The sequence below is a fragment of the Dendrobates tinctorius genome, unplaced genomic scaffold, assembly GCF_039654945.1.
Source record: "Dendrobates tinctorius isolate UK_male_01 unplaced genomic scaffold, ASM3965494v1 ptg000019l, whole genome shotgun sequence".
NCBI classification, from domain to species: domain Eukaryota; kingdom Metazoa; phylum Chordata; class Amphibia; order Anura; family Dendrobatidae; genus Dendrobates; species Dendrobates tinctorius.
In genome coordinates, this window is record NW_027361687.1 from 49,426,253 (window position 1) to 49,453,301 (window position 27,049).

At 48.8% G+C, this 27,049-nt stretch overlaps 1 protein-coding gene across 2 annotated transcripts; it reads right to left on the bottom strand.

Moving 5' to 3' along the window:
* Positions 1-389: 389 nt before the first annotated feature.
* On the bottom strand, positions 390-26,487 carry MINDY1 (MINDY lysine 48 deubiquitinase 1). 2 transcript variants are annotated; one of them, XM_073566982.1, is made up of 10 exons: positions 26,072-26,487; positions 23,172-24,170; positions 22,462-22,519; positions 22,115-22,179; positions 21,091-21,249; positions 20,846-20,948; positions 19,873-20,015; positions 19,499-19,684; positions 19,273-19,389; positions 390-2,449 (listed from the first exon to the last, which is right to left on the bottom strand). In XM_073566982.1, exons 2-10 carry the CDS (start codon positions 23,790-23,792, stop codon positions 2,372-2,374), a joined length of 1,530 nt encoding a protein of 509 aa, XP_073423083.1. In that variant the 5' UTR covers positions 23,793-24,170; positions 26,072-26,487; the 3' UTR covers positions 390-2,371. The 2 variants fall into 2 exon arrangements, with proteins under 2 accessions (XP_073423083.1, XP_073423082.1); XM_073566981.1 differs by having other exon boundaries at positions 19,273-19,416; positions 26,072-26,472.
* Between the last annotated feature and the right edge of the window lie 562 nt (positions 26,488-27,049).

Genomic DNA, 27,049 nt, shown 5'->3' on the forward strand with positions numbered 1-27,049 from the left:
GAGCTAATGATCCAAAATGCTGGTAGTAATGTGCTATAGTGTCCAACTAAGTGGATGTTAAATGAGCATGAAAGTGCAAATCGCAAGACATGTCCAGAACCAAAGTTCTATGGCAAGAAAGTAATCACCCAGTAAAGGTGTATGAGTCCGGGTTGCATAATACCAGGTCCATTGACCGTATGTGGAAAATTCTCATGCATCCTATAAGTATCTAAATACAATGAGAGATCTAAAGTGGCTGCAGCGCTTCCCAGGAGGGAGGTGGCCAGAGCAAAGCGGAAATACGTCACAGGAAGAGACAAGTTGGTTTATTGCATCAATGTTGCTCTGGCCACCTCCCAGCTGGTAAGCACCACAGCTGCTTTAGATCTCTCATTTGTATTTAGATATTTATAGGATGCATAAGGACGGCATCTTCAGCCCCTGACGAAGCCATTCAGTGCGGCGACACGCGTCGGGCATTCCATTCAGTTCCCCTTGGTGGCATTTCGCTGGCAAGAATTTTCCACATACGGTCAATGGACCTGGTATTATGCAACCCGGACTCATACACCTTTACTGGGTGATTACTTTCTTGCCATAGAACTTTGGTTCTGGACATGTCTTGCGATTTGCACTTTCATGCTCATTTAACATCCACTTAGTTGGACACTATAGCACTTTACTACCAGCATTTTGGATCATTAGATCCCTTTTTGACCCAGATTAATGATAGTGGTATGCTTGCCTAATTTTTTTTTTCACACCTGACTCCTCTTTGGGATGGTTGTACACTGTATATCTTTGTAGTATCGGTGCCATCTGCCTTCTATTATTGCTGTTTATAACAGGTTTATTTGCCACTTCTTACTAGGAATTTACCTTATGTCTTTTTTATGTGTTATTTATACAGGTGTCAACCATTTCAATCTTGCACAGCATGATGCTATTGTGTGTGTATAAGATAGTGTCCATCTTATTAGTTGTTCTACGTTTACACCTTGGGGGACTGTAGCCCTATTATGGGCGACCATATGTAGCTTCTATGTCATGGCGTGACTTTTTAAATTTTATATGGTGTTCTTTTGTGTCCAATAAAATATTTTTGGCGATCCCTGTTATGGTCTGTAGCTTTTTTTCTCCCTTTATGTTCATTGTGTGTTCATACAGAATACAGCTGGAGCCCTTAACACTGAGTGGTGCCCTCCTTCTATTTATACTTATATATCTGAGAAGGAAAAATGGTGGATAGGCTCCCCTTCCTGTCTGCTCTGTAGTGACCGGTGAATGTTGATATTCACAGACTGTCGCCCTCCATCTTTAGAGGATGTAACATGTTGAGTGACTGATAAATGACTCGTAACAAGCGCTGATTGACACCATGGGAAATCAGTCGGCACTCATAAAAGTTTTGTAGAACTGCCCATAACACAAGCCTTGGTTATGCAGGTTGATGCACTGCTGACTTGCAGTTTTTGTAAAAATAAAAAAAGCAATAGTAAACAGACAAATGATTAAGAATAATTAAATAAATTGAGGCCGTACAGAACCATACTGAATTGACGTTGAGCTACACATACGTGACGTACGTTCCATTTATTGCCAGACCGAGAGAAATGGCAGACAATAAATGGCGCAGCGGGCCGGCATGCATACCTACGCTCCCATTCATAACAGCTCTGCAGAGCATCAATCTTGGGATCATTGAGGGGGTGGTGGTGGGGGGGACATGGTTAACGTTCAGCAACTTTTCCCTTATCCGTGACGGTTTTAACGACAAAAAACAACCTAAACCTTTTAAGCTAAATGAGTTACATCATCATCATCATCATCATCTTCTTCTCTGGTCCCATCCAGTGCTGCATTTATAACTCAGCTGGTGGCTGGAGAGTGCTTGGCCTGGATACTATATCTTCCATAATGAGGTGTATTTCACAGATAATGAACCAGCAGGAGATGCAGAGACTTCTGGGGTAAGAAACTGCAAAGTTATGAATGCAGCTTTGGAGTAGAGGTCCTAATTTAAGTTGGCCATTTTATATAACAATTTGCATCCAAAAGGTGGAGTCAGTGCCTTTTTTTTTTAACCCCTTTTCAGACTCTCCCCTCACTAAAATTTGTGAGACTGTTTGTTTTTTTTTAGTAAATAGCAAACAAAAAAAACAGACTGAGAAAGGCAGAAGGGTCAGCGAGAAAGGGGGGGGGGGGGGGGGGGGGGGGGGATCTGTCCTCACTAGTTGTGTCAAACACCAAGAGTGGTCAGATAAGAAAAGACCCAGAGAGCAGCCTCAAGCTCCATGTGCTTGCCCTTCAGAAAGGGAGATCTGTGCTGCGTCTTCCCCAGTGGCTGAACCCTGGATCCATTCACACATGGCAGGACACGATGGTGGGGCTATAGCAGGACACAGTCAGATTCCTTCTGTCTCTGTCGGCGCTCGGAGGACGGACGTCCAGAGGTTTGAGACCTCACCTGGAATAAAAATTATAGATTTATCTGTGACGCGCCATTAAGAGTCAGCGATCTGCGGTGCTTGGGGTGCAGTACTTACGGGGGGAGCCAATTACACGCAGGGCACTGACTCACTGATTGTTCCTATGATTGCAGAAGATTTTTTTTCCTTTAGCCATTTCCAGACACCTATATAACTGCTGACATAATGTAGCAGATTACTGTGCACTGAAGGGCAAAGACAAAACCTCGCCTGGCTCTCCGCATGTACACCAGAAACCGATCTATGAGTCAGAGAGAGGACGATCATAGCTGCAAGTCGCCATCAAGTGGCTGGGATAAAGAACAACATCAATAAATGATGTGCACTACACTTAGAAACATGGATTTTTGTGATCACTTACCGTAAAATCCTTTTCTCCGAGACGCTCATTGGGGAACTCAGGTACTGTGGGGTGTATGCTACAGCCATCTGGAGGCTGATACTAAGTAAACAACACAAGGTTAGCTCCTCCCCCACGGTATACACCCTCTTCCCGATTGCGGGCTGAAACCAGTTTAGTGCAAAAGCAGTAGGAGAATAACAAAAAAAAAAAAAAAAATCAGCCTTAATGCAGATAACAATATGTCTGCAAAAGGACCACCCTGACATCAACAACAAATGCACATAAACAAAAAGCCAACTGGCTATCAGGGTGGGTGCTGTGTCCCCTAATGAGCGACTCGGAGAAAAGTATTTTACAGTGAGTTATCACAAAAATCCATGTTTCTCCTTCGTCTCATTGGGGGGACACAGGTACTGTGGGACGTCCTAGAGCAGTCCCTGGGTGGGAGATTGACTCACCGATCCAAGCTACATGCACCTCTTGTTAAAGGTGCGCCACCGCTGCTTGGAGAATCCTTCTACCTAGGCTTGCATCTGACGACGCCTGAGTATGGACACTGTAATGTTTAGTGAACGTATGCAGGCTGGCCCAGGTTGCTGCCTTGCACACCTGTTCCGTCAAAGCCTGGTGCCGAAGCGCCCAAGAGGCGCCCACTGCCCGAGTAGAGTGCGCTTTGATCCCTGATGGAACCGGCGCACCCCTGTTGCGATAGGGTTCCTGAATAGTTAGACGGATCCATCTGGCTATGGTCGATTTTGAGGCTGAGAGTCCCTTCCTGCGCCCCTCAGGAAGCACGAACAGCGTGTCCGTCCGACGAAAGGGTGCCGTCTGCGACACGTACCTCCTGAGTGCTCTCACCAGGTCTAATGTGTGAAGAGCTTTTTCCACGCGATGTACTGGTGCTGGACAAAATGAAGGCAAGACAATATCCTCATTAATGTGGAATGAGGACAAGACCTTCGGCAGAAAGGGGGGAGCTGGTCTAAGCACCACCTTATCCTTATAGAAGGTGAGAAACCGTGCTTGGCAAGACAGGGCCGCCAACTCCGAGACTCGCCTAATGGAAGTAATGGCTACCAAGAATACCACCTTCCAGGAAAGGTATGACAGAGAAATATCTTGTAGCAGCTTAAAAGGGGCTTCCTGCAGAACACTCAGGACCAGGTTAAGGTCCCAGGTGTCCATCGGCGCCTTATAGGGTGGTACCAAGTGGGAGACTCCCTGAATGAAAGTCTTCACCTGTAAGTTGGTAGCAATTTTTCGCTGAAAGAGGACAGACAACGCCAATATCTGTCTCCTAAGGGAGCTTGGGGCTAAACCAGAGTCTAGGCCTGACTGTAGAAAAGCCAAGACGTTAGGAATAGAGAATGTCAGAGGAGAAAGACCACGGTCCCGACACCAAGCAAAGGAGACCTTCCAGGTGTGATAGTAGATTCTCGCCGAGGTAGGCTTCCGGGAGTCAACCATTGTGGCGACCACTTTGCGCTCAAACCCCGCCTGGGTCAAAATCCGAGATTCAATGGCCACGCTGTCAAACACAGGGCCCCTGAGTTCGAGTGGAAGATCGGTCCCTGGGACAGTAGATCTGAGCGCTCTGGTAGTCGCCATGGGACGTCGGTGAACAGCTGCACTAGATCTGCGTACCAAGCCCGACGGGGCCAGTCTGGGGCCAGCAGAATTGCTGGAACCCCTTCTGTCTTGATCTTTTTGACAACCCTCGGAAGTAGTGGCAGCGTGGGAAACAAGTATGGAAGGCGAAACTGGCTCCATGGCATAACCAAAGCATCCACGGCGAACGCTCGCGGGTCCCGAGACCGGGCGACGAACACGGGCACATTGGCGTTCACCCTGGATGCCATCAGATCCACATCCGGTGTTCCCCACGGTTGGCAAATCTGCTGGAAGACCTCGGGATGCAGAGACCATTCCCCCGACGCGACCCCCTGCCGGCTGAGGAAGTCCACCGCCCAATTTTCCACGCCCGGGATGTGGACCGCCGATATTACCGAATGGTTCCTCTCTGCCCAGTGAAGCCGTGCCCCACCTCGCACATGGTTGCCCTGCTGCGCGTGCCCCCTTGATTTACGCAAGCCACCGCCGTGGCGTTGTCTGATTGTATCCGAACAGGGCATCCTGCTAGAAGGTGCTGAAAATGCTGCAGCGCCAGCCACACCGCAAGTATTTACAACAAATTGACCGGGAGACGTGCCTCCTGTTGCGACCATTGCCCCTGAATCGTGTGGTGGCGAAACACTGCTCCCCAGCCGAGGATGCTGGCGTCGGTTGTGACCACTAGCCACCAATCCGGGAGAAATGGTTTCCCTTGAAGAAGGGAGGACCTGATCGTCCACCACTCTAGTGACTGCCTGACCTGTGAGGATAGGCGGCACTGATGATCGAGCGTGAACGGGTTCTTGTCCCAAGAAGACAAGAGGGCATGCTGTAGGGGGCGAAGATGAAATTGGGCAAACGGAATTGCTTCTATTGCTGCCACCATCTTCCCTAGTACCCTCATCCTGAACCAAATGGTGTGAGGGACCGGCTGTAGAAGCTTCTGGACACCTTGCCGGAGCGCTAGGGCTTTGTCTTGAGGGAGAATTACCAACCCTCGGGAGGTGTCGAAGATCATCCCTAAAAAGCAAATCCTCTGGGCTAGGACAAGGGATGATTTTTTCCTGTTGATCAACCACCCCAAGCGGGAGAGTGTATCCAGCGTGATGCTGACATTCTCTTCGCATGACCGAAATGAGGGGTCCCTTCACCAAGAGGTCGTCTAAGTATGGCAAGACGACTATGCCCCGAGAGTGCAAGACAGCCATCACGACTGCCATTACCTTCGTGAATACTCTTGGGGCGGTGGCTAGCCCGAAGGGCAGTGCTGCAAACTGGAAATGTTGGCCATTGCTGGCGAACCGTAGAAACCTTTGATGCGGAGGAAAAATGGGAACGTGCAGGTAGGCATCCTGGATGTCGATAGAGGCCAAGTATTCTCCCTGCCCCATGGCCGATGTTACGTGCTACAGCAGCACTCAGCGCACAGAATGTGTATGTATGGTGGGTTCTGTGTGAGATGCATGTCCCTGATGCATCAGCCCACAGGCTGCGCCCCTGGGCAGAGGGGACACGATATTCTCCTTTTGTCCGCCCTCCCCCCACCTATGTAATTCCCACAGTAAACATCGGCAGGCTCCGGCCACCTGCGGCTTTTGTAATGCATGTCTGGCCTGCCGCTTTTCTATTGGCCTGCCCTCTGTATCTGTGTGATATATTCTGTGTCCTGTGAATGAAGTGTTGTCAGACTGGAAATACGTGGAGATGCAGTGATCTTTTATATGCGCCCATGTAACCAAGGAATTCCAGCCAGCGTCATTCATTCAGACTCCAGCCAACGCAGAGCGGACCTCCGAAAACACAGGGTGGTACTGAAAGAGGTACCCCAGCTTGGGTAGACCCAGTTACAGCCAGGGCTGTGGAGTCGGAGTCGTGGAGTCGGAGTTAGTTTTGGTTGGAGTCGGAGTCGGTAGAAATGTACCGACTCCAGCTTTAAAAAAAATGTATTAATATTTCATAATTGAACTTTCATATGAATTTTATAAATGTTACTCAAATATATATGTTCTATCAAACTATGAACAACAGTGATAAGCAGTTCTGCTGGAGATAGAGACATTTCTTACTTCTTGTGTGTCACTGTTCTCCACTGCCCTTATCTAATCTTATGCTTGGTTAATCTCATGCTTCCCCAACCCCCCTACTTACAATGTATGAAACTGAAAGTGAAAATGTGTTGCAAATTCTTAGTAGTAAAGCTCCTCCTCTAGACTAGATCATACTAGGTGTGCGTCTTCCAAGCATCTCACAGCTGCCTGCTACTCAGAAGAGGAAGACTGTAAGAAGTATTATCCTTTCAACAAACTTTGCATCAGTTAACTGTGAGTACATGAGGAATAACAACAGTATTACTGACCACTATATCAGTTGTACGACCTGGCAATAATTTTGTACAATTGTTTTTAGGAAAAACACTTGTCATATGGATTGTGAATGCAGAATTAAAAACCTGAGAATGTCAAAGAAGCATCACATTAAATCAGCTGTATTTGAACATTTCACCATCACTCAAGATAGAAAACATTATGTCTGTCAGTGTATGACAAATGATCCAGACGAAAACAAATGCTGTGAAGCCAAGATGAGTGCATAATCAGGCAAAGATAAAAATGCTCCTACCAGAGCTTCTAATCTAAAGAGACATTTACAGCACTTTCATCCAGAAGTACTGAAAGCAGTGGATGAGAAAGACTGCATCCAAACCAATGAACCAGTACCCAGCTCTTCCAGCCAAACAAATGAGCAGAGAACTTTGCAGCCATCAGTTGCAAGATATTTTGTCAGTGACAATGACAGTAGATACATTTAAAAAACAGATCATAGAGCTTGTTGTAAAGGATAGTGTGCCTATTTCATTATTTTCACGACCAGTTTTTATGTGTCTGAATGGGGAAATGGCCCACAAGCTTGGAGTTTCTCTGGAGAGAGAGAGTATTAGAAAATTAGTAATCGAAGAAGCTTTTAAACAAAAGGGAGAAGTTAAAAAAACTCTCAAGGGACGCTTTCTGTTTCTTAAAATGGATGCCTGCACACGTCACAGAGTGAACTATTTTGCCATCAATGTCCGATTTGTTTGTGACAAAAATGAAATAGTTACCAAGACATTGGCAGTAAAAGACACCAAAGCTCACCACACCAGTGAGTTTCTCCAGGTCTTGGTGGAAAAGGTTCTGCAAGACTATGAACTTAAAAAGAGCAAGTTCTTTCTGTCGTAACTGACAATGCTTCAAATATGATAAGTACTATTAAGCTAATGAATGAGAGTAATGATGGTGACCAGCAGCTAGAAGAACATTCTGGGTCCACAGACACAGAAATGTTTGAAATAGAGGAACACCGTATTGTAACTGAGGAGCAAACTGAAGTTGCTTCAGATGAACAGCAACATGATAGTTTAGATGATCTTGTTGAAACTGTGTCAATATGTTCTTTCATTCATCACATGCGCTGTGTTGTGCATACGCTACAGCTGGCTATAAGAGACAGTCTGCAAGACGGACATGCTGCTGCACTGATTGGCAAGGTGAGAAAATTGGCTACTGTTGCCAGAACCCCTAAAGTTGACTCAATTTTGAAGAGACGTGCTGGAAAAGGGGCAATTATTGATCAAGCCACACGATGGGGCAGTACTTACTTAATGATTCAGCGCTTGGTTGAACTGAAAACCTTTCTTGTAGACATGGCTAACCCTCAACTGACGCTAAATGAAAGTCAGTGGAATCAGGTGACTGAGCTGGAAAAATTGCTAGAGCACCCATTTACAGTGACTAAAAAATTACAAGCAGAGGACTTAACTCCAGGTATTTTCTTAAAGAAGTGGAAGAACCTGATGTTTCGCCTGTCCCAAAGAGAAGGGTTAATTGCAAGTGGCATTGCTACATCAATGAAACGGAGAGAGGAGCTACTATTACAAAATAACATTCTTTTGGCAGCTGTTTATGTAGACCCAATGCATCGGATTCTTCTAGATGATCAACAGCTAAGTAAAGGAAAAGAAGGTCTGTTTGAAATAGCAGTAAGGATGAAAGGGTTGCAGAACAGTCAGGAGGAACAAGAAGAATTTGGTGGTCCTGCCACATCTTCACCCTCATCATCAACTGATGAAGAATTTAATTTCGAAAAATATTTGGATCACAAGGACCGTGCAAAGCGTTCCCGCATAGAAGAGTCATCCCCATCAAGGAACACAGCCAGTACATTTCAGCAGAATTTTTCATGTGCACTAAAAGAAATTGAGAAATTTGACCGTTCATCAAAAATAACAGTGCAACAAGCGATTCCTCTGTATCCTGACATTGTCAGAGATGTTGCCCGAGTGGTTACTGCTTTGCCACAAACACAAGTTAGTGTAGAGAGGTTGTTCTCTGCTCTGAAAATAATTAGATCAGATTTGAGGGCATCCATGAAGGAGGATCTGACAGAGGCAATACTTTTTCTGAGGACAAATTTATAGATTTCTTCTTATTAACTGCATAAAAGTGTTTATTGCATATTTACTTACAGTTTAGAAAAGTTTAGAAAAGTTATTTGCTATATTCTAATTGTATTCAAATAAATGTAGTTTTTGCTCTAAGTGGTCTGATTACTTATATGATTGTGAGAAACTGAATAAGCACGATGTTTAATATTTTACAACAGTAAATTTGTTGTTATGAATTGGCCATTTATGAAGGAGTCGGAGCCGGAGTCGGAGCCTGATAAAATCCAGGAGTCGGAGTCGCAACTGTGGCTTACCGACTCCACAGCCCTGGTTACAGCCGATATAACTGGACGGAGAGATTCCATTCTGAAATGTTTGATCCTCATGAATTTGTTCAGGAGTTTTAGATCCAAAACCGGCCTGACTGTCCCGTCCTTTTTGGGGACTGCAAACAGATTGGAATAAAAACCCTGAGCTTTCTCGTGCTCTGGTACGGGAACAATGACTCCATTGTGCTGGAGTGAATTGATGGCCCCTAGCAATGCTTTGGCCCGGGGCTCCACTCTGGGAAGTCGGGACAGAAAAAAATGTTTTGGGGGATACTTGATAAACTATCTTGTACCCCGAGGACACCAGTTCCGCCACCCATGAGTCGTGTGCCACCTTGACCCAGACATGGTGAAACCAGAGCAGGCGGCTGCCTACCCTGCTGATGTCACCTAAACGGCGCTCTGAGTCATTTAGCTGAGGACCTCTGGGCCCTAGTTCCCCTCGGCCTGGGCAGGCGGGCCCGCATTCTCCCCAATGGGTTGGCTCTATATGAGACCTGTCACTCCCTATCCTGATTGGCGCGACTTGGAGCGGCAGAGCTAGCTCCTGCCGACCATCCGGGGTTGCGAAAGGCCCGAAACCGTGACGGAGCCTGACGAAACGGCTGTTTAATCTTTTGCTGCCGGAGGAAGCTGCTTTTTCCCCCCCGTAGCATCGGAGATGAGTTGATCCAACTTTTCCCCGAACAGGCGGTCTCCCTGATAAGGCAGGGAAGTCAAGGACTTCTTGGAAATAGAATCAGCCCGCCATGTTCTTAACCATAGGGCTCTCCTGATGGCTACTGCGTTTGCGGCCGCAAATGCCACACAATTGGCTGCATCCAAGGAAGCACTGATTAAGTAGTCCCCCGCCATAGCGATCTGACTCTTGATCTCTGATACCTCCGCAGGCAGGTCTCTATCCTGCAAGATTTTGTTCAATGACTGACATCATGGCCTTGGCTACCCATGTTGCCGCAAACGAGGGAGAGAGAGCCGACCCCGACACCTCAAAAACGGAGCGAGCTAAACTGTCTGTGAGCCGATCAGTGGGATCCTTAATGGACGAGCCACTAGGTACCGATAACAAGGTTTTCGAGGCCAAGCGTGACATCGGCGGATCCACCACTGGGGATTCCGCCCATTTCTTAAGGAGCTCCGGGGCAAACGGATATCTCGCCTCTATTGTCTTCTGGCCCGAGAAACGCCTATCCGGCCGTGCTCTGTGACGCTGTACTATGTCCCCAAATTCTGGGTGAGTGCCAAACACTCTGTGCGGTCACTTAGACCGCTTAAAGGATACTTTATGGCTTGAGGCCAGGGTGGCGTCATCCTCAACCCCCAGGGTCTGAACAACAGCTTCAATGAGGCTGTCAACTGTTTCTCGACACCCCGGGGTATCTAGGTCCAGTGGCTCGTTTGAGTCACAATCTGAACTCTGCCCGCTCCCAACAACTGGTGAAGGAGAGCGCGATGCCGAACTCACGGATGCCGACGCACCGGATGGGCCGGGAGATACTGTGTGGGTTCGTTTCCTGTGCGCCTGCCTGGAATGAGAGCGGCCCCTGCAGGCCGGAGGCTCTTGTGAGGTGGAGGACCCTTCCCAGATAAGCGAGCCACTATCCTTGCCCCCATCTGGGGCGCGAATAGACTCAATCGCCTTTGTAAGCGATGCCATAGACTGCGATAGTGAAAGGGCCCATTCCGGAGGATTTGGATCACTGGACTCGGTCGCAGGGGAGGGCTCCTGGGTGCGTTCGGAGTCGCAGGCTTCGCACAGTTTGTTGCTCTGCGCCTGCGGAAACGAAGCCCTACAGGAAACGCATGCGTCTTCCCTTTCCCAGCCATATTGTATCCGCCAGGTGACAATACTGCCCTGCCAGGGACTTGAGGGGGGCACCCCTCGAGCTGTAGCGCCTTGCGGACTGGGCCGCACTTACCCGATCCTGTGTCCCCCGCACACGCTGCCTCTCCTTTCCGATCCTGGGGCCTGTGCGCCGATATGCTGTTGGGCTGGCCGACCATCCTTTCTCAGTCGCGGCCTGCCCTGACGTGAAGCCGGGGGCTCAATTTATCTGGCGTCCGCCCAGACTCTGGAGGGCGGGCCGGTGGAAGTGATGTCACGTCGGGAGGGCGGGACTTCCGCTGCAGCCTACCCCCGGCCGAAGCAGCGGGCTGGATTTTTAGAATCGGACAGGCCGCCACTAACAGAGGACGGCGCCGGTCCGTACCCGGCTCTTTGCATGACCTCGGACAAGCGGGGGCTGCTGGAACAGCACCCGGGTGGCAAAACGGGGGGGGGGGGCTTTGTGGATTTAAGTGCTGGAACCCTGCTGACCGCATGAAGCGCTCCACCTGGCAGCCACCTGCCTAGAACTCCTCGGACGCCGGAGAGCCCTCCCAGCTGCATGTACCTCCATCCATGCCCTGGACACTGACGCCTTGATCCGAACAGGTAGAGGGAAGGGGGGGGGTGATATCCAGGATGATGCAGGCACCCTAGCTCCGTCACCTTCCAGGGATGAGGAGAGGGACCGTCTGCCGCCTTGCAGCACCGCAGTCTAGCGTTGGTGGAGCAGTGGGGGCCTCACGGACTAGTCTTGTGCCTCTGTACAAGCCCATGGTTTCAATACCTAGGGGTGGCCAGGGCTAAGTCGGCATTGTGTTCCACGTCGCGGGAGAGGATACGTGGAGGGACACTCGCACGTGCTCGCCCGTTGATGGTTTAGGGAAATCGGACCCTTTCAATAGGGTCCGTTGCCCCTGTCTAATCTTCATTTAAAAAGAGGAAAAAAAAAAAAAAAAAAAAAAAAAAGAAGGCTGGAGAAAACCAGACGTGTGTGCCTCCAAAGGACACTAAGCAAAAAACTGGTTTCCGCCCGCAACCGGGGCGAGGGTGTATACGGCGGGGGAGGAGCTAACCTTGTGTTGTTTACTTAGTGTCAGCCTCCAGATGGCGGTAGCATACACCCTACAGTACCTGTGTACCCCAATGAGACGAAGGAGAAATGCACATGTCCACCTACACACTGCTCCGTCCAATGCTTGGCATTGTGTTTGGTGATGTAAGGCTTTTGTATGGAGTGGGTGGAGGGCACCCCTAGAAAAATATTAGCAAGAGGGCTCACCATGGGTATGCATAAGACAAGAAAAAGATCAAACCCATAAAAGAGGGAACATCTCGATTGCACAAGAAGAGCATGTATATATTAATAAATTTAGCTTTACTGACCAATAACAAAAGGGTATAATAAATATATCTGTCTATCCATCTCTCAGCAGGACAAGACACACACAGAATAGTATTAAGTTACGTACCACTAACGGTATTTTTCGGAAGCCCATGACAGCACCACGAGAGAGGGGATCCGCCCTTCAGGAACAGGAAACCTACAGATACAAAAGGGCGGCACCTCTCCCACGCATCAGTTGAATTACAGAGCTTGAGAACCTACCATGGTTAGTGGCACAGCATATATAAAATATATACAATCCATATCTCCTATTTACAATTTCTATACCATCTCCTATATAAGGTAAATATGTGAAACAATCTTCTAAAGGAGTGCACCCCTATACGTGAACAAGGGAGGGAACTAAGGGTGTTGTCATGGGCTTCCGAAAAATACCGTTACCGGTACGTAACTTAATACTTTATTCGGACTCCCATGACAGCACCACGAGAGAATTACAGAGATGTAAACTAATTTAGGGAGGGACTACAGCAGGGGTGGGGAATCTTTTTTCTGCCAAGGGCCATTTGGATATTTATACCATCCTTCGGGGGCCGTACAAACCCCGCCCATAAAGTACATCCTGACTCTGGCACTGGTTTCATGACTTAATCTTTCACTGCATGCCCTTCAATGTTCAGTAGTGAACACTGTGTGTGCTAACAGAGCAAGAAGAAATTAATAAGCTTGTGGCAATTAAGATACAGCTCCCTGCCCAAGAATGCGGTCCCTGAGAAACTGCTCGGGGGCCTGATAAAAGGTTATCGAGGGCCATAAATGGCCCTGGGGCCTGAGGTTCCCCACCCCTGGACTACAGCACCCTTAGCCTGAAGGTGAGATCTGAGGAGGCACCCATGTCTAACCAATAGTGGTTAAAAAAGGTGGAAGGAGATGACCAGGTGGCCGCCTTACATATCTGGTCAATTGACACTTCCAATCTCTCTGCCCAAGATGATGCCATGGCACGAGTGGAATGCGCCCTCAAATTCTATGGAGCCGGACCGCCACCTGCTGTGTAGGCAAGAGAGATAGCCTCCCTAATCCACCTTGCCAACGTGCGTTTGGATACTCTACACCCTTTCCTGGGACCTTGGAAGGATAGAAATAATGCGTTCTCCTTCCTCCAAGCATCCGTGGCTGATAAATATTTAAGTAGGCATCTTTTAACATCTAACGCCTGAAGTTTTTGTTCCTTAGGAGCTGTCTTGAGTGATATAACCTTTAGTGAAGCCGAATCTAGGGGTTCGAAAGGTTTTTCTGTCATGGCTGTAAGAACTAAATTTAAGTCCCATGGAATACATCTGTCCTTGTGTATGGGTCTCGATCTAGCAGCCGCTTTGATGAATCTCGCCCCCCAATAGTTGCTGGCAATATCACATGCAAATAGGGCCCTTGAGGCTGAAACCTGTACCTTTAATGTACTTGTGGAGAGACCCAATTCGAGACCCCTCTGGAGGAATTCCAGAATCTGTTTTGTGGGTATTCCATCCCTGACATTAAACTCAAAAGGTGGACAGGAATCGCCTCCAGGTTCTAGCATAGATATTTGTGGTAGCTTGTTTTCTGCTTTTTAGGAGGGTATCAATTACATTTCTGGATAACCCTCTATTCTTCAATAGTGTCCTCCCAAACACCACGCCGTCAAATGAAGTCCCGCTACCTGTGGGTGGCTGACTGGCCCCTGGTAGAGGAGATCCGGAAGGTTCGGCAGTACCCAGGGATCGCATACCGACATGGTCCTCAACCATGCGAACCAGGTCCTTCTGGGCCAGAAGGGGGCAATTAATATGACCCTTGCTCGATCTTCCCTGATCTTCCTTACTACCAGAGGTAAGAGGTTTAATGGTGGAAAGGCATATGCTAGGGAGAAGTCCCATTTTATCAGGAGGGCGTCCACTGCCAGTGGATTTTCCCTGAGATTCAGAGAGCAGAATGTTTTTTCCTGTTTTCTTTGATGGCAAAGAGGTCTACCTCTGGCTGACCCCATTTGCGGACAATCAGGTTGTAAATGTCCATGTTTAAAGCCCATTCTCCTTGCCTTAGGGCCCTGCAGCTTAGAAAGTCTGCCTTCATGTTGTCTTTCCCTCTGATGTGGAGCGCAGTTAAAGATTGAAAATTTTCCTCGGCTATCTGAAAAAGACGTTCCGTTATCCACATCAGGGCCTCGGAGCGTGTTCCACCTTGGTGGCTGACATAGGCTACTGCTACCTGGTTGTCCGAGAGGATCCTCACATGATGACCCTGTAAGTACATAACGAGTTCTTTAACTGCTAACTCAATCACCAACAGCTCCCTCTGGTTAGAGGAGGTCTCCACATCGGGGTCCCAATGTCCCTGTACCACTATGTCCCCCATGTGGGCCCCCCAACCCAAGGGGCTAGCATCTGTGGTTATGCGGGTTATCCGCGTCACCCAGGGCACCCCTGAGGATAAGTTTTTGTCATCGAGCCACCACCTAAGAGATGTAAGAGTCAAAGGGCTTAGCGATACTTGACCCTGTAGAGACCCCTCTAAGGCCCTGCTATTAACTAGGACGTCTCTCTGAAGGGATCTAGTGTGATATTGCGCCCACCTGACTGCTGGGATACATGAGGTCAGAGAGCCTAACAGAGACATGGCTTGCCTGAGGGTCATGGAGGGTCTATTAATTGCCCGAAGTACCTGCTGTTGTATATGTTCTAATTTATCCGATGGCAAAAGACACTGCTGAGTTTCTGAATTTAACAGTAAGCCTAGAAACTTTTGGACTCTTAGGGGCTGAAATCGGGATTTCTCGTAATTTATTATCCATCCGAGGCGCTCTAGTCTGGATTTAGCCATATTTATCTGGGATAGACAATGGTCCACCGAATTCCCCACAATCAAAAAATCGTCTAAGTACGGGACAATCAAGATATCGGCCTCCCTCAAATGATCCATGACCTTGGCCACTATTTTCGTAATACCTGAGGCGCCGCTGAGATACCAAAAGGAAGAGCTCTAAACTGAAAATGACGGATCAGACCGTCTATTGAAACCGCTACTCTTAGGAACTGCTGGAAGTCTGCGTGGATAGGCACATGATAGTACGCGTCTTTCAAATCCACGACTGCCATAAAACACCCTTCAAACAACATCTTTATTGTTGAATTGATGGATTCCATCTTAAAGGTGTGATTAACCAAAAATTCATTGAGGGAACGTAAATTAATGATGGTTCTAAATGTCTTATCCGGTTTTTTGGATCAGGAATAAGGGAGAGCAGAAGCCTCTACCTCTCTCCGATTCCAGAACCTCCACCAGGACATTTTTCAGGCACAGGCTTTTTACTTCTGCCTCTAAAGCAGCCTGTTCAAGGGGCGAAGATCTTGATAGTTAATTTAAAGGTATTCCGTGGAACATAACTGAACTCCAACCTGAGACCGGTGGATATTACATTCCGCACCCAGTCACTATTGGTGATCTGCAACCATGCTGGGAGAAAGGCCGACAGCCTACCCCCCACGGGAATTGCTAGTCATTGGCTCGGTTTCTTTCGCTCTCTTGAGGAATGCCTGAACATGAAGCCCGTACCTCCTCTTCTATCTTCCCATCTGGGACGGTCTCTATTAGGTGAAGGATTGCACCTTCTCCCCTGACCGAAACTCCTTCTATTGAATGGACGTCGGTATGATGCGGACCACAAACTCGGGAACTTTTTCTTATCGTCCCCGGCTTTCTCAAGCAGCTCATCCAGAACTGCTCCGAACAAATATTCCCCCTCACATGGGATAGTACAGAGTTTCGCTCTGGATTGAATGTCTTCCTGCCAGCACTTTAGCCCCAGGGCTCTACAAGCCGCATTAGAGTCCTGCTGTCTTGGTGGCCATTCTTACCGCATCAGCAGAGGCGTCCGCTAAGGAAGGCTGCGGCCTCATGGATTACTGGTAGGGCCCCAAGAATAGTCTGTCTAGACGTCCCGTTTAAATTGTGATTCTAACTGGTCCAACCAGATCATCATGGACCTGGCCGTACATGTTGAGGCTACTGCTGGTCTTAAAGAACCAGCTGCCATCTCCCAGGTACTTTTAAGGAAGGTATCTGCCTTCCTAGCTAAATGATCTTTAAGGGACCCCATTTCCTCAAAAGGTAGTGAGGACCTTTCTGATGCCTTCGCGATTGCTGCATCTAATTTGGGGGCTTTGTCCCAAGTGTTCACCGTCGGATCATCGAAGAGGTATCTACGTTTGAGGGCTGGTGGTAGCGAACCCCTTTTATCTGGTTTCTTCCACTCTCTACGGATTAGATCTTGAATCTTTTCGTTCAAGGGGAAGACCCTTCGCTTCCTCTGCTTCAGCCCACCGAACATGACATCCTGCATGGAAAACTGAGGTCTGGGCTCCTCCACTTCCATTGTTCCTCTCACCGCTTTTACCAGCTTGTCCACTTGGTCAAGCGGCAGACAAAACCGACCCGAATCCTCCTCCTCCTCCTCTGAGAAAGAGGGGGATGAAACATGGGAGTCCTTACTTCTCCATTCTACCGAGGAATCAGCCTCCACAGGATCCCGACCCCTTAAGCTTCCCGGTTGGGACAGGGATTTCAGGGTTTCCTGACTATCACAGGGTTTCAGGACTATCCACAATTTGCATAGTTTTAGGCGCTCCCTCAAAACACACCTGTTCAGAGCGGCCTATCACATTCATTAATCAAAGTCATTCTCTGTGTAAGTGTGCGTGTGTAGCCCATTCACGATCTCCATCCATCCTTCACTCCCGCAAGATGGCTGGACCTTCATTGTAAATACACATCTGTACTCTCTATCTCCCTCACCTCATTGTAGATTGTAAGCTCTCACGAGCAGGGTCGTCTTATTTCGTCTTATTTTGCTTTAATTATTGTATTGTTAGCGTTGTTACTTATGACTTGTGTTTTGAAATTGTTAAACTGTAAAGCGCTGCGGAATATGTTGGCGCTATATAAGATTATTATTATTATTATTTCCTTCATCTCTGCCTGACTATGTCCTTTAAGCTTGCAGCTACCACGGGCGATTCTTCTGCCACTGTCTGCTGGATACAGGGGGGGACACAACCTTTTGGGGCACGAGTCTGGCAACGGGCATGCATACAGTGCGCATTCTATGTGTTTTGTTTTACTTGTGGCCTTCTTCCCCTAAAATAAAACATAGAGGGAGGCCCCGTCACTGATTGAACATTCACGTAGATCACTTACCAGTGCCACAATTAAGTACCGGAGAATGAGGGGGATTTTTCTCAGTCGATGCTCCTGTCCGTCTAGAGGAGCTTTTATGACTGGATTGGTCACTTCGTCCCGCATGCACTGTCACGGGACTCTCTCTCTTCTTTTGTTTGATCTTCCGAAGGTCCTCCAGGGGCGGCAGTGATGCTTTTTGCTGCTGCCGCCGTTGCTGCTGCTGATCGCTTTCCATTACTGCGCTGCAATAATGTGGCCAAGGCATGGCACCCATCTAGGGTCCTGCCTATATACCCCTCCTCCGGACAGCAGACATGCCACGCCCTCCCCCCCTAATAGGGCCCCCCTCCCCAGCTGGCGCTAGGCGCCTCTCCCGATGGGCGCCGCCATCTTGGGGCCTGTGCAGTGGCGCCGCCGACCTGGAAGCGCCCCCAGGCTCCGCCTCCCGACGAAACCGGGAGTCACGTGGGACGCCCGGGCATTCCCCCATGCAGCGGCACCGCCCCCCCCGACCCCCGCAATCGCGCCGCGGGAGCCGGGAGACCCCGGGGGGCATACTCACCAGCGGCGGCTGATTCTTCCTATGGAGGCGGACATCCTCCGGACGCCGCTCCCTGCTGCACACGCCACCGCCGTGCTGCCTATCCAGGGCCACCGTGGCGTCCTCCAGGAGCTCCGCACCAGGCAGAGGTAGGAGACCCCTCAGCTACCTGCATCGGCCGGGGATCCATTCTGTCTGTAGGATCCCATCCCCTCAGGAACAGGAAACCAACTGATGCGTGGGAGAGGTGCCACCCTTTTGTATCTGTAGGTTTCCTGTTCCTGAAGGGCGGATCACCTCTCTCGTGGTGCTGTCATAGAAGTCTGAATAAAAATACATCCAATATATGCAAAAAGACCCAACGAAATGCCAAGTGAGGAAGCCACCCTCTGTGTGGCGATACGTGTGGGACTTCATCCCACACTTTGGTTCCCTTCATCTTTTTGGCACTGCTGGCTCTGCTTCAGACCCTCGACATATTGCTGCCCAGGGTTCACTTAACTTCTTGTGTGTTCCACATACCTACCAGATTTACCATTTCATGTGCTTCTACACCTTATGTGTCCTTCACATCTGACTCAGTGAGCAGTCCCCACTTGTTGGGGTCACTTCTCTAACCTTTTAGCATTTATATATCCATGCTACATCACGAATGCTGTTAGACCCATTTGGTATTGTATATCTACCATTATATTATTGTTTTTTTGCACAGATGGGACACATTTATTGATAAGTGGTTGATATTTATGGCTTATCTTAGGATAACTTATTTGTAGCCAGCTATTTTCATTGATGTAGTGCCTTGGCATTTGATTGGGTCTTTTTGCATATATTACATGCATTTTTAAGTGTTTTTATCCTGTATGTGTCTTGTCATGATATATATTATATATACACATACCCTTTTGATATTGGTCAATAAAGCTTAATATATAGATGCTCTTCTTGTGCAATTGAGGTGTTCCCTCGTTTATGGGTTTGATCTTTTTCTTGTCTTATATGGTGATGTGAAGCTGGCATGAAATTGGCAGCAGGGGCACAGTGTTTGTGCTGATGAGGAGGTTTGGACACTGCAGTTATAGAGTCAGCAAGTGGAGGTGACTATGTGGCGGAGGCGATGGTACAATGTTTGGGGGGGGGGGGGGGGGGCGGGTGTAAGAGGTCACATACCTGCTGTGGAGTTTGTGGCGGTGTCTGTGGTGCTGACAACTGTTGCTGATACTCCTCTTTCTGCAGCTGTCGGGCCAGCTCCAGGTCACTCATGGGTAGAGGTCCCTGTTGCTGCTGCTGTAACGACAGTGCTATCATGTAGTCCTGCGAGAGTCGGAATACAGGAATCAGCCCACTACATACCAAACAATACCTGGTGTGCCTGCTGAGGACGCTACAGCATTACCTGATCCACCTGTCGTTGCTGCAGCTGCTGCGGGGAGCTGCATGCCGCGTCCTTCTCCATGTGCTGAGTGAGGTGGAAGTCTGAGTCGCAGAAGCAGCTGTCCCCCTCCACATTGTGCAGACTCTCCCAGATCACCTTCTCCTCCTGCAGGAAGCCCTGGTCCGTGACCAGCAGATACAGATGACCCTAAAGGAGGAGGCGCATTTTAGAACAGTAGAACCACCATCAGTCCAGCAGATTTATAAAATTTCACAACAGCGATTGGTGCTATTTCTAGGACACTGGTGGAGAGGATGATCCCTCACCGCTCAGTCTGAAGGAACTAGATGGAAAGGGTAGGGGGTGCGGGAGGAGCAGAGATCACATAATGCTACCTTGTGCTTTATTAGCGTGCTGAAGTGATTGTTCCGGAAAAAAACACTAAGCTCGCCCTCCTTCACGGCTGTCATCAGCTCACACAGTCCATGGTAGGTGAGCTGCGCTGCCGACGACTCCAAGAACTGCTCTGCAAGGAGACCTGAGGACACAGAAGGGGAGAGCTCCTTAGTATGCAGGCCACTGCTATATCACCACCCACAAACACGGGGCTGCCTGGGCAACCTGTGGCCACCGCTATACTCCCCCCCCACTGAGGCTGCCTGGATAACCCGAGGCCACGGCTATACCCCCCCCCCCCCCCCCCCCCCAACCACACACAAACACACCCTGGGGCTGCCTGGGCAACCCAGGGACACTGTTATACCCCCTCCCTCAGGGCTGCCTGGGCAACCCAAGGCCACTACTACCCCTGAGGGGATAAACCGCAGGGATCAAAGTTGGCTCCGATCTCCACACTCTAAATCAAGTATGTCCTGGAGCACTAAGGGGTTAGTCAACGTATAGCTAAAAGGGTTTGTGCAGGATTAGTTAAACGTGGTTGCTTTTTTTCAGCCTCTAAATATAGGTTATGTCTGATATTACTACTCAGCTCATTTGAAGTGAATGGAGCCGAGCTGCTAAACCATACATAACATACATTCAGGTTGTGGCGCCGTTTTTAAAAAGATAGACATGCCCATTAAAGGAGTTGCTGTTTCAGAATCTCTGCTCACTTCTGTGAATGAAAACCAGAAATTACATCCTGATCTAACACTTGTCACACCTGAAGGTTTCTTACAATTGTATCTGCCAGCACTGATACACTGTAACAATGCTTCAGCTGTGAGAAGGAATTCCATCTGGTCAGGATTTTTTTTTTTTTTTTTTTGTCTCTGGACATAAACGTTTTCCCATTCGCTGGCAAAAAGCAAATGGCAATGAATGGAAACATGGAGACTATTGGAAGACATAGCTGAGCTGTGGCTGTACCTTCCGTCACCAAGTTGGGATCACTCGAATGCTTGCAGGTGATGATCTTCTCCACTAGTTGGTTGTAGCTCAGTTTGCCGACGGCGTGCACGGCCTCAGAGCTCTGTATGGGGTTAAAGGCAAAGTGTAGCGGTATCATGTCTGGAAAAGCCTCGCTACAACCCCCTAGGACCTTCCACCCTTGTGACCCAGCAGAGACGACAAGAAGCAGCTTACATTTATATCACTACTAAATGATGTGCTACCTGAGGGTCCACCAGCCAGCCGTGGTACAGCGGGATACTGAGGAGGTCGAACACTATGCACTCAGGGGTGTACTCGAAATCTGACACGCCTGTGAAGCGAACGTTCACGTCCAGTCCCGTAGACAGTTTCGACAGCACGGTCATGGCGTCGTTCACATTCTGCAACGAGAGACACAACGACTGAACGTTAACTAAGCCAGATGCCTCATGGTGTACAACAGGACAGGGAGTAACGAAAGCCATACAATCTTTAGCCATTGCTGGTTCCTTAACGGGGCTTTCTGCTTTAGAGTTTCCTCCTAAAGAATTCACTGTTCACCCCCCCCCCCTCCCAAATAACAAATGGGTACCTTGTAATACCACATCTCCTGTGGGGGCAGTGTGGTGAAATTGAGCACAGACAACAGCTAATCGCTGGTGGTCCTGGCAGGTGATTCGCACATTGTTAGGGCACATTTAGTTTTTAATTAACTTTTTTTTTTTTTTTTTTTTTTTATGTTCGCCATGGTCAGCGAGGGGCTTTTTGGTTTTCCAAATGTTTCAGGCCATTGATATGTCTGATCTGTGGGGGTGCTGATCAGCTGTCCTCTGTGCGGCAGGAACTGCTCCATCTAATGTCAGTGGCAGCGGCCGAGTACTGCACATACACCTAGTATTTAAAATCAATGAGGCTGACGTGCAGTACCCGACGCAGAGTACAGATGATTAGTGGAGATGCCGGGTATTGCACCCACACCGATTAACATTGATGATCTATCTTTAAGCTACAGGTCATCAATGGTTGAAGTAGTGGACAACCTCTTTAAATGACCTGGCCATTATGGACCTCAGCATGAAAGGGGTTAAGATGCCAACACCAAGGTATAGGCTCCATACTGCGACCCTCAAGTAATATACATATACTCGCTAACATAGGACGGCCAGAAGCCGAATCTCCCAATCTAATCTTTATGGCCCATTCCATCATCGGGTTTCAATGCCAGCGATCTCAAAACTTTGGGATTTAGTCTGCGCAGTCACTGACCTGCTGGAAGTTGAGCTGCAGCGCCTCAGAGTTCTCTTGCGGCTGAATGGACAGGATGCAATCACCTGCACGGGAGATAAGATGCACATTAGACAGGTGGTTGTGAAGGGGTAAATACAATGGTGATGGCCGCCGGGTGCAGAGCAAACATTGGCACTGGCACCTTCCTCTGGGATCAGTAGTTTCTTTTGGTAGCGAGTGGAAATCGCAAGAAATATTGTACCGCGTATTCAGAAACTGGGCATCGCGCCAACCGAAAGAGGCCCCCACACACACACACACACACTTTTACTGTCAAAAAATCCACAATGCAACTCCCACATCCCCAGAAGGGGATCGTCTCTTACCGAGATGCGCCATCAGCTCCTCCGATGTGATCAGCTCCTTCTGAGGAGGCAGTTTTACCTGTATTAACAAAGCAGATCGGTCACCAACTAAAATCAGAAACTACAGGGTTAAATCAACATAATTAGTGCTCATCATGTATCAGGTTGTAAACTCTAGTTACATCCGAAGCTGCTCTCAAGAGTTGTTTGCATCTCCGCACTGCCTGCGGACTGGTTAAATGTCTGTATAATCTGAGCCCCCTGGGTGTGCGAGGGCGTGTGATGCCAGATACAAGGCGAGGTGAGCTCTGTATACACAAAACACAGTGTGACGCAAGTGCTGTATACTGTTAGCGCTTGTATCGGCGTCGCACAGAACACAAGATAATGGAGTGGTGAAGATACTAGCTGGGTCAGGTCTGCTGCAATACAGCGACCTGCTCCTCACCCATTAATGACCAGCCTGACAGCATTCCTGATGTGTAGTGTCCTGCGCTTTACACCATACAGGACAACACTAAAGCAACATCCTGCATTATACTCTAGAGCTGCACTCACTATTCTGCTGGTGCAGTCACTGTGTACATACATTACATTACTGATCCTGTACTGATCCTGAGTTACATCCTGTATTATACCCCAGAGCGGCACTCATTCTGCTGGTGCAGTCACTGTGTACATACTTTACATATTCTGACAGACAAGCTGCATTATACCAGACCTGCACTCACCTTCCAACGCAAAAACAAGATATTCATGATAGCGATTAGGGGGCAGGGTCCATTCTCACTCTGGGTGATCACCGGTGTCCGTTCTCCCTTCCAGTTTATCCACTTCACAAAGTAGTAGTCAGCCCCTGAAGCTTCGTTTCCTGCCGGCTTTGACGCTCCGGGTTCTAAGGCCTCTTCGCAGGGGCTGACGCTAACGCTGGAGCACAGCAAGTTCTGCAGTGATGGGTTCTCCGTCTTCGTGTGATCGTCTGTTGTCTCACAACTCCCAGGCGGCTCGGATTCTGCTGAAGTGGACATCTCAATGGGTTTTCCCAATTCTGGAATGGACTGGCAGTTACCGTCGTCTGCTCCTCCTTCAGACAGGCTGTCACTTGGGCGGGTGATGCTGTAAGTGCTGCCATCACTAGAGCCAGACGTCTCTCGCTCCTCCGATGTCTCTCGACTCCTTTCTGCTGTTTCCTCAGATACCAATTCGAAGCTTCCCCCTCGAGCGTCAGTCTCCATCACGTGTACCTCCACCTCCTGCGGTTTATCACAGCTTTCTGCCTGCAGATCCCTGGTGGGTGCGGATTTTACCTTTACGCCCTGATTCATGTCAATATCGTTTCCCAAAGGCTCCATGACCCAACCAAATAAAAAAAAAAAAAAAAAAACCCTTACAAAAATAAAAATTTCTGCCCCCCCCGCCCAAAAAAAAGTCCCAAAAATGTATAAATATTACCTGGGACTATTTAAAATTGACCCATGGCAGTTTGTTATTTTTATATAATTAATAATAAATCACAAATCGCAACTGAGAAAGTCACAAAAAGATTTTCTTAAAACAAAAAAAAAAAAAAAAAAAAAAAAGACAAAACGATTACAAATAAATTACATCAAAATCATGGTGAAAAAAGGCAGAATATACAATAAAAAAAATACATAAAAAAACTTGTTTCCTGTAGGTGGCGCTGTGGAATCAGGCAGGGCAAGGTGGACTGCTTATTGTAAAGGAGGTGTCTGCAGAGAGAAAAATATATTGGAACCTGATTATTTTTAAAGGAATTGTTCATTAATAAGATACTAGAACAGTGGGGGGGTCTGACCCCTCTGCTCAAGCAGGACAGTGCCATACATGGTATACCATCTTTTCAGTTAGCCATTAAAAGGTATCAACTACTGAGGACTCTCAATCCTGAATATTTTTCATACATGGTATAGTGGTCCCTGATGGGTACAGCATAGCTGCAGTACCCGCAATGCCCACTACCCCATGGATGGCGCTGTGCGGTTCTGGCAACTGATTGGTGGAGGCACTATGCTATTTATCACCTCTCCGGAGTATAAAATAAAAAAATCAGTATCTGAGTGTGGTAACGACAGCAATGAGCGCAATGCTGCAGACGGAGCCGCCATTTCATCATGTCACAGATCTCCGCATCAGCGAATAGAGACTGAGGAAGATGAGCCGAGGACCAGAGCGAAAGGGGACAACGGGCAGAAATATTGTATGTATGTGCACACACACACATCTATAACATAACCGGGGGAGCGTAACTCCTGTCTGAAGCTTTCAAAGACAGCGCAATCACGACGCGCCTGCGCAGTCTGGACCCAGAGGGTTGCATCCCCCAGGAGATCGCAGTATGCGTAAGCACTGAACACATACTGCATCCGATGTTGCTGTTGCCAGCGGGGTCTTGCGTCTTCAGGTGATGTCTGGAGTGGACATGTTGTGGTGCTGGAATCGGCGCCTGCGCAGTCCGCACTAACCACCGCGATTTTCTTGAAGACACTGCAGTGTGTCTTCAAGAACATGGCGGCGGAAAGCGAGGACTGCGCAGGCGCTGAGTCCGGCACCACAACATGTCCACTCCAGACATAAATCGGCGCCTGCGCAGTCCTTGCTTTCCGCCATGCAGAATAAATGTAATTAAAAAAAAAGGGGGTGATGGGACCATGTATACCAGGATTGGTGGTGGTGGTGGGGGGGGGGGGGGGGGGGGGGCGCGCGCGAGAGGACCACACATACCACGATAGGGATGAGGAGGCCATGCATACCAGGGTTGGGGGGTGAGGGGACCATGTATACAAGGATTGGGGGGGGGGGAGCCAGAGGACCACGCATACGATAGGGATGAGGAGGCCATGCATACAAGGGTTAGGGGGGGGGGGGGCGCGCGCGAGAGGACCACGCATACGATAGGGATGAGGAGGCCATGCATACCAGGGTTGGGGGGGGGGGCGAGAGGACCACGCATACCACGATAGGGATGAGGAGGCCATGCATACCAGGGTTGGGGGGGGGGGGGCGAGAGGACCACGCATACCACGATAGGGATGAGGAGGCCATGCATACCAGGGTTGGGGGGGGGGGGGGGGGCGAGAGGACCACGCATACCACGATAGGGATGAGGAGGCCATGCATACCAGGGTTGGGGGGTGAGGGGACCATGTATACCAGGATTGGGGGGAAGGAGCCAGAGGACCACGCATACGATAGGGATGAGGGGGTGCCACGCATACCAGGGTTGGGGGTGAGGGAACCATACATACCTGGAAAGGAGGGTGGCAGCACATACCAGGATGGGAGACCATATACCAATAAAAATGCACGCCACCTGGGCGTAGAACGGGTTCATAACTAGTGTATATATAATGGGCAGCACCAGATACTGCCAAGAAAAACAGGAAAAATCTCCACAAAAAAATTACCAAACAGAAAAAGTAAAGAACAGAAAAAATGTAATTCAAAAAGTAAAAAATAAAACAAATGTAAAAGATAAATAATCCAAATAAATAGAAGCAATGAATTCCCGCAGTTCGGCAGATAACGCGCCCTCGAAGTGAGCTCTGGACACACAGGAGAGGCCGCTCACTCCCTCTACTACGGCTCGGGGTTCCCCGCCCTCACCACGTACCTGCTCAAGGCCCGGGAGGGCGCCTCCTCCGCTCTGAGGCTACCGGACTCCTCCGGCCTCTTGTTTATATTCCGGGACAGTTCTCTGTAGACCGACACCAAGTGGGTACAGAACAGCAGCGGATAACACCAGCGCCACCTGGAGGCCAGGATGAAGGAATGCAGCACAGAGAAGGGCGTAGTCTATCACAGCGATTCCTAGCGGCCAAGAGGAAGGTGTAGTTTATCACGGCGACACCGGGCGGTTTGGAGACGGCAGTGCACTACAGATGAACAACTGTAATTTGTCACAGCGACACCTGGCGACCAGGAGGAGGTAGTGCAGACCAGAGGACCGGTAGTAGAGAGTTACAGCAACACTTGGCCGTCAGCATGCGATATTAAAGTACAGAGGAACAAGAGAGGTTTATCACGCTAACACCTGGAGGCCAGGAGGACGGTGTGCCCGATAAACGGAGTGTGAGGCATCACAGCGACACCTAGCAGCCATAAGGAGGTATTGCAGTACTTCCCACTCCGTATCGCACGCTGTACATTAGAAACACGGATCGTTAGTATCACATAGGTTTAGATACACGGCTCAGCAGGCAGTATCACACAGGAGAGGATTAGATACACAGCTCAGCAGACAGTATCACACAGGAGAGGATTAGATACACAGCTCAGCAGACAGTATCACACAGGAGAGGATTAGATACACAGCTCAGCAGACAGTATCACACAGGAGAGGATTAGATACACGGCTCAGCAGTCAGTATCACACAGGATAGGATTAGATACACAGCTCAGCAGTCAGTATCACACAGGATAGGATTAGATACACTGCTCAGCAGACAGTATCACACAGGGGAGGATTAGATACACGGCTCAGCAGGCAGTATCACACAGGAGAGGATTAGATACACAGCTCAGCAGACAGTATCACACAGGAGAGGATTAGATACACAGCTCAGCAGACAGTATCACACAGGAGAGGATT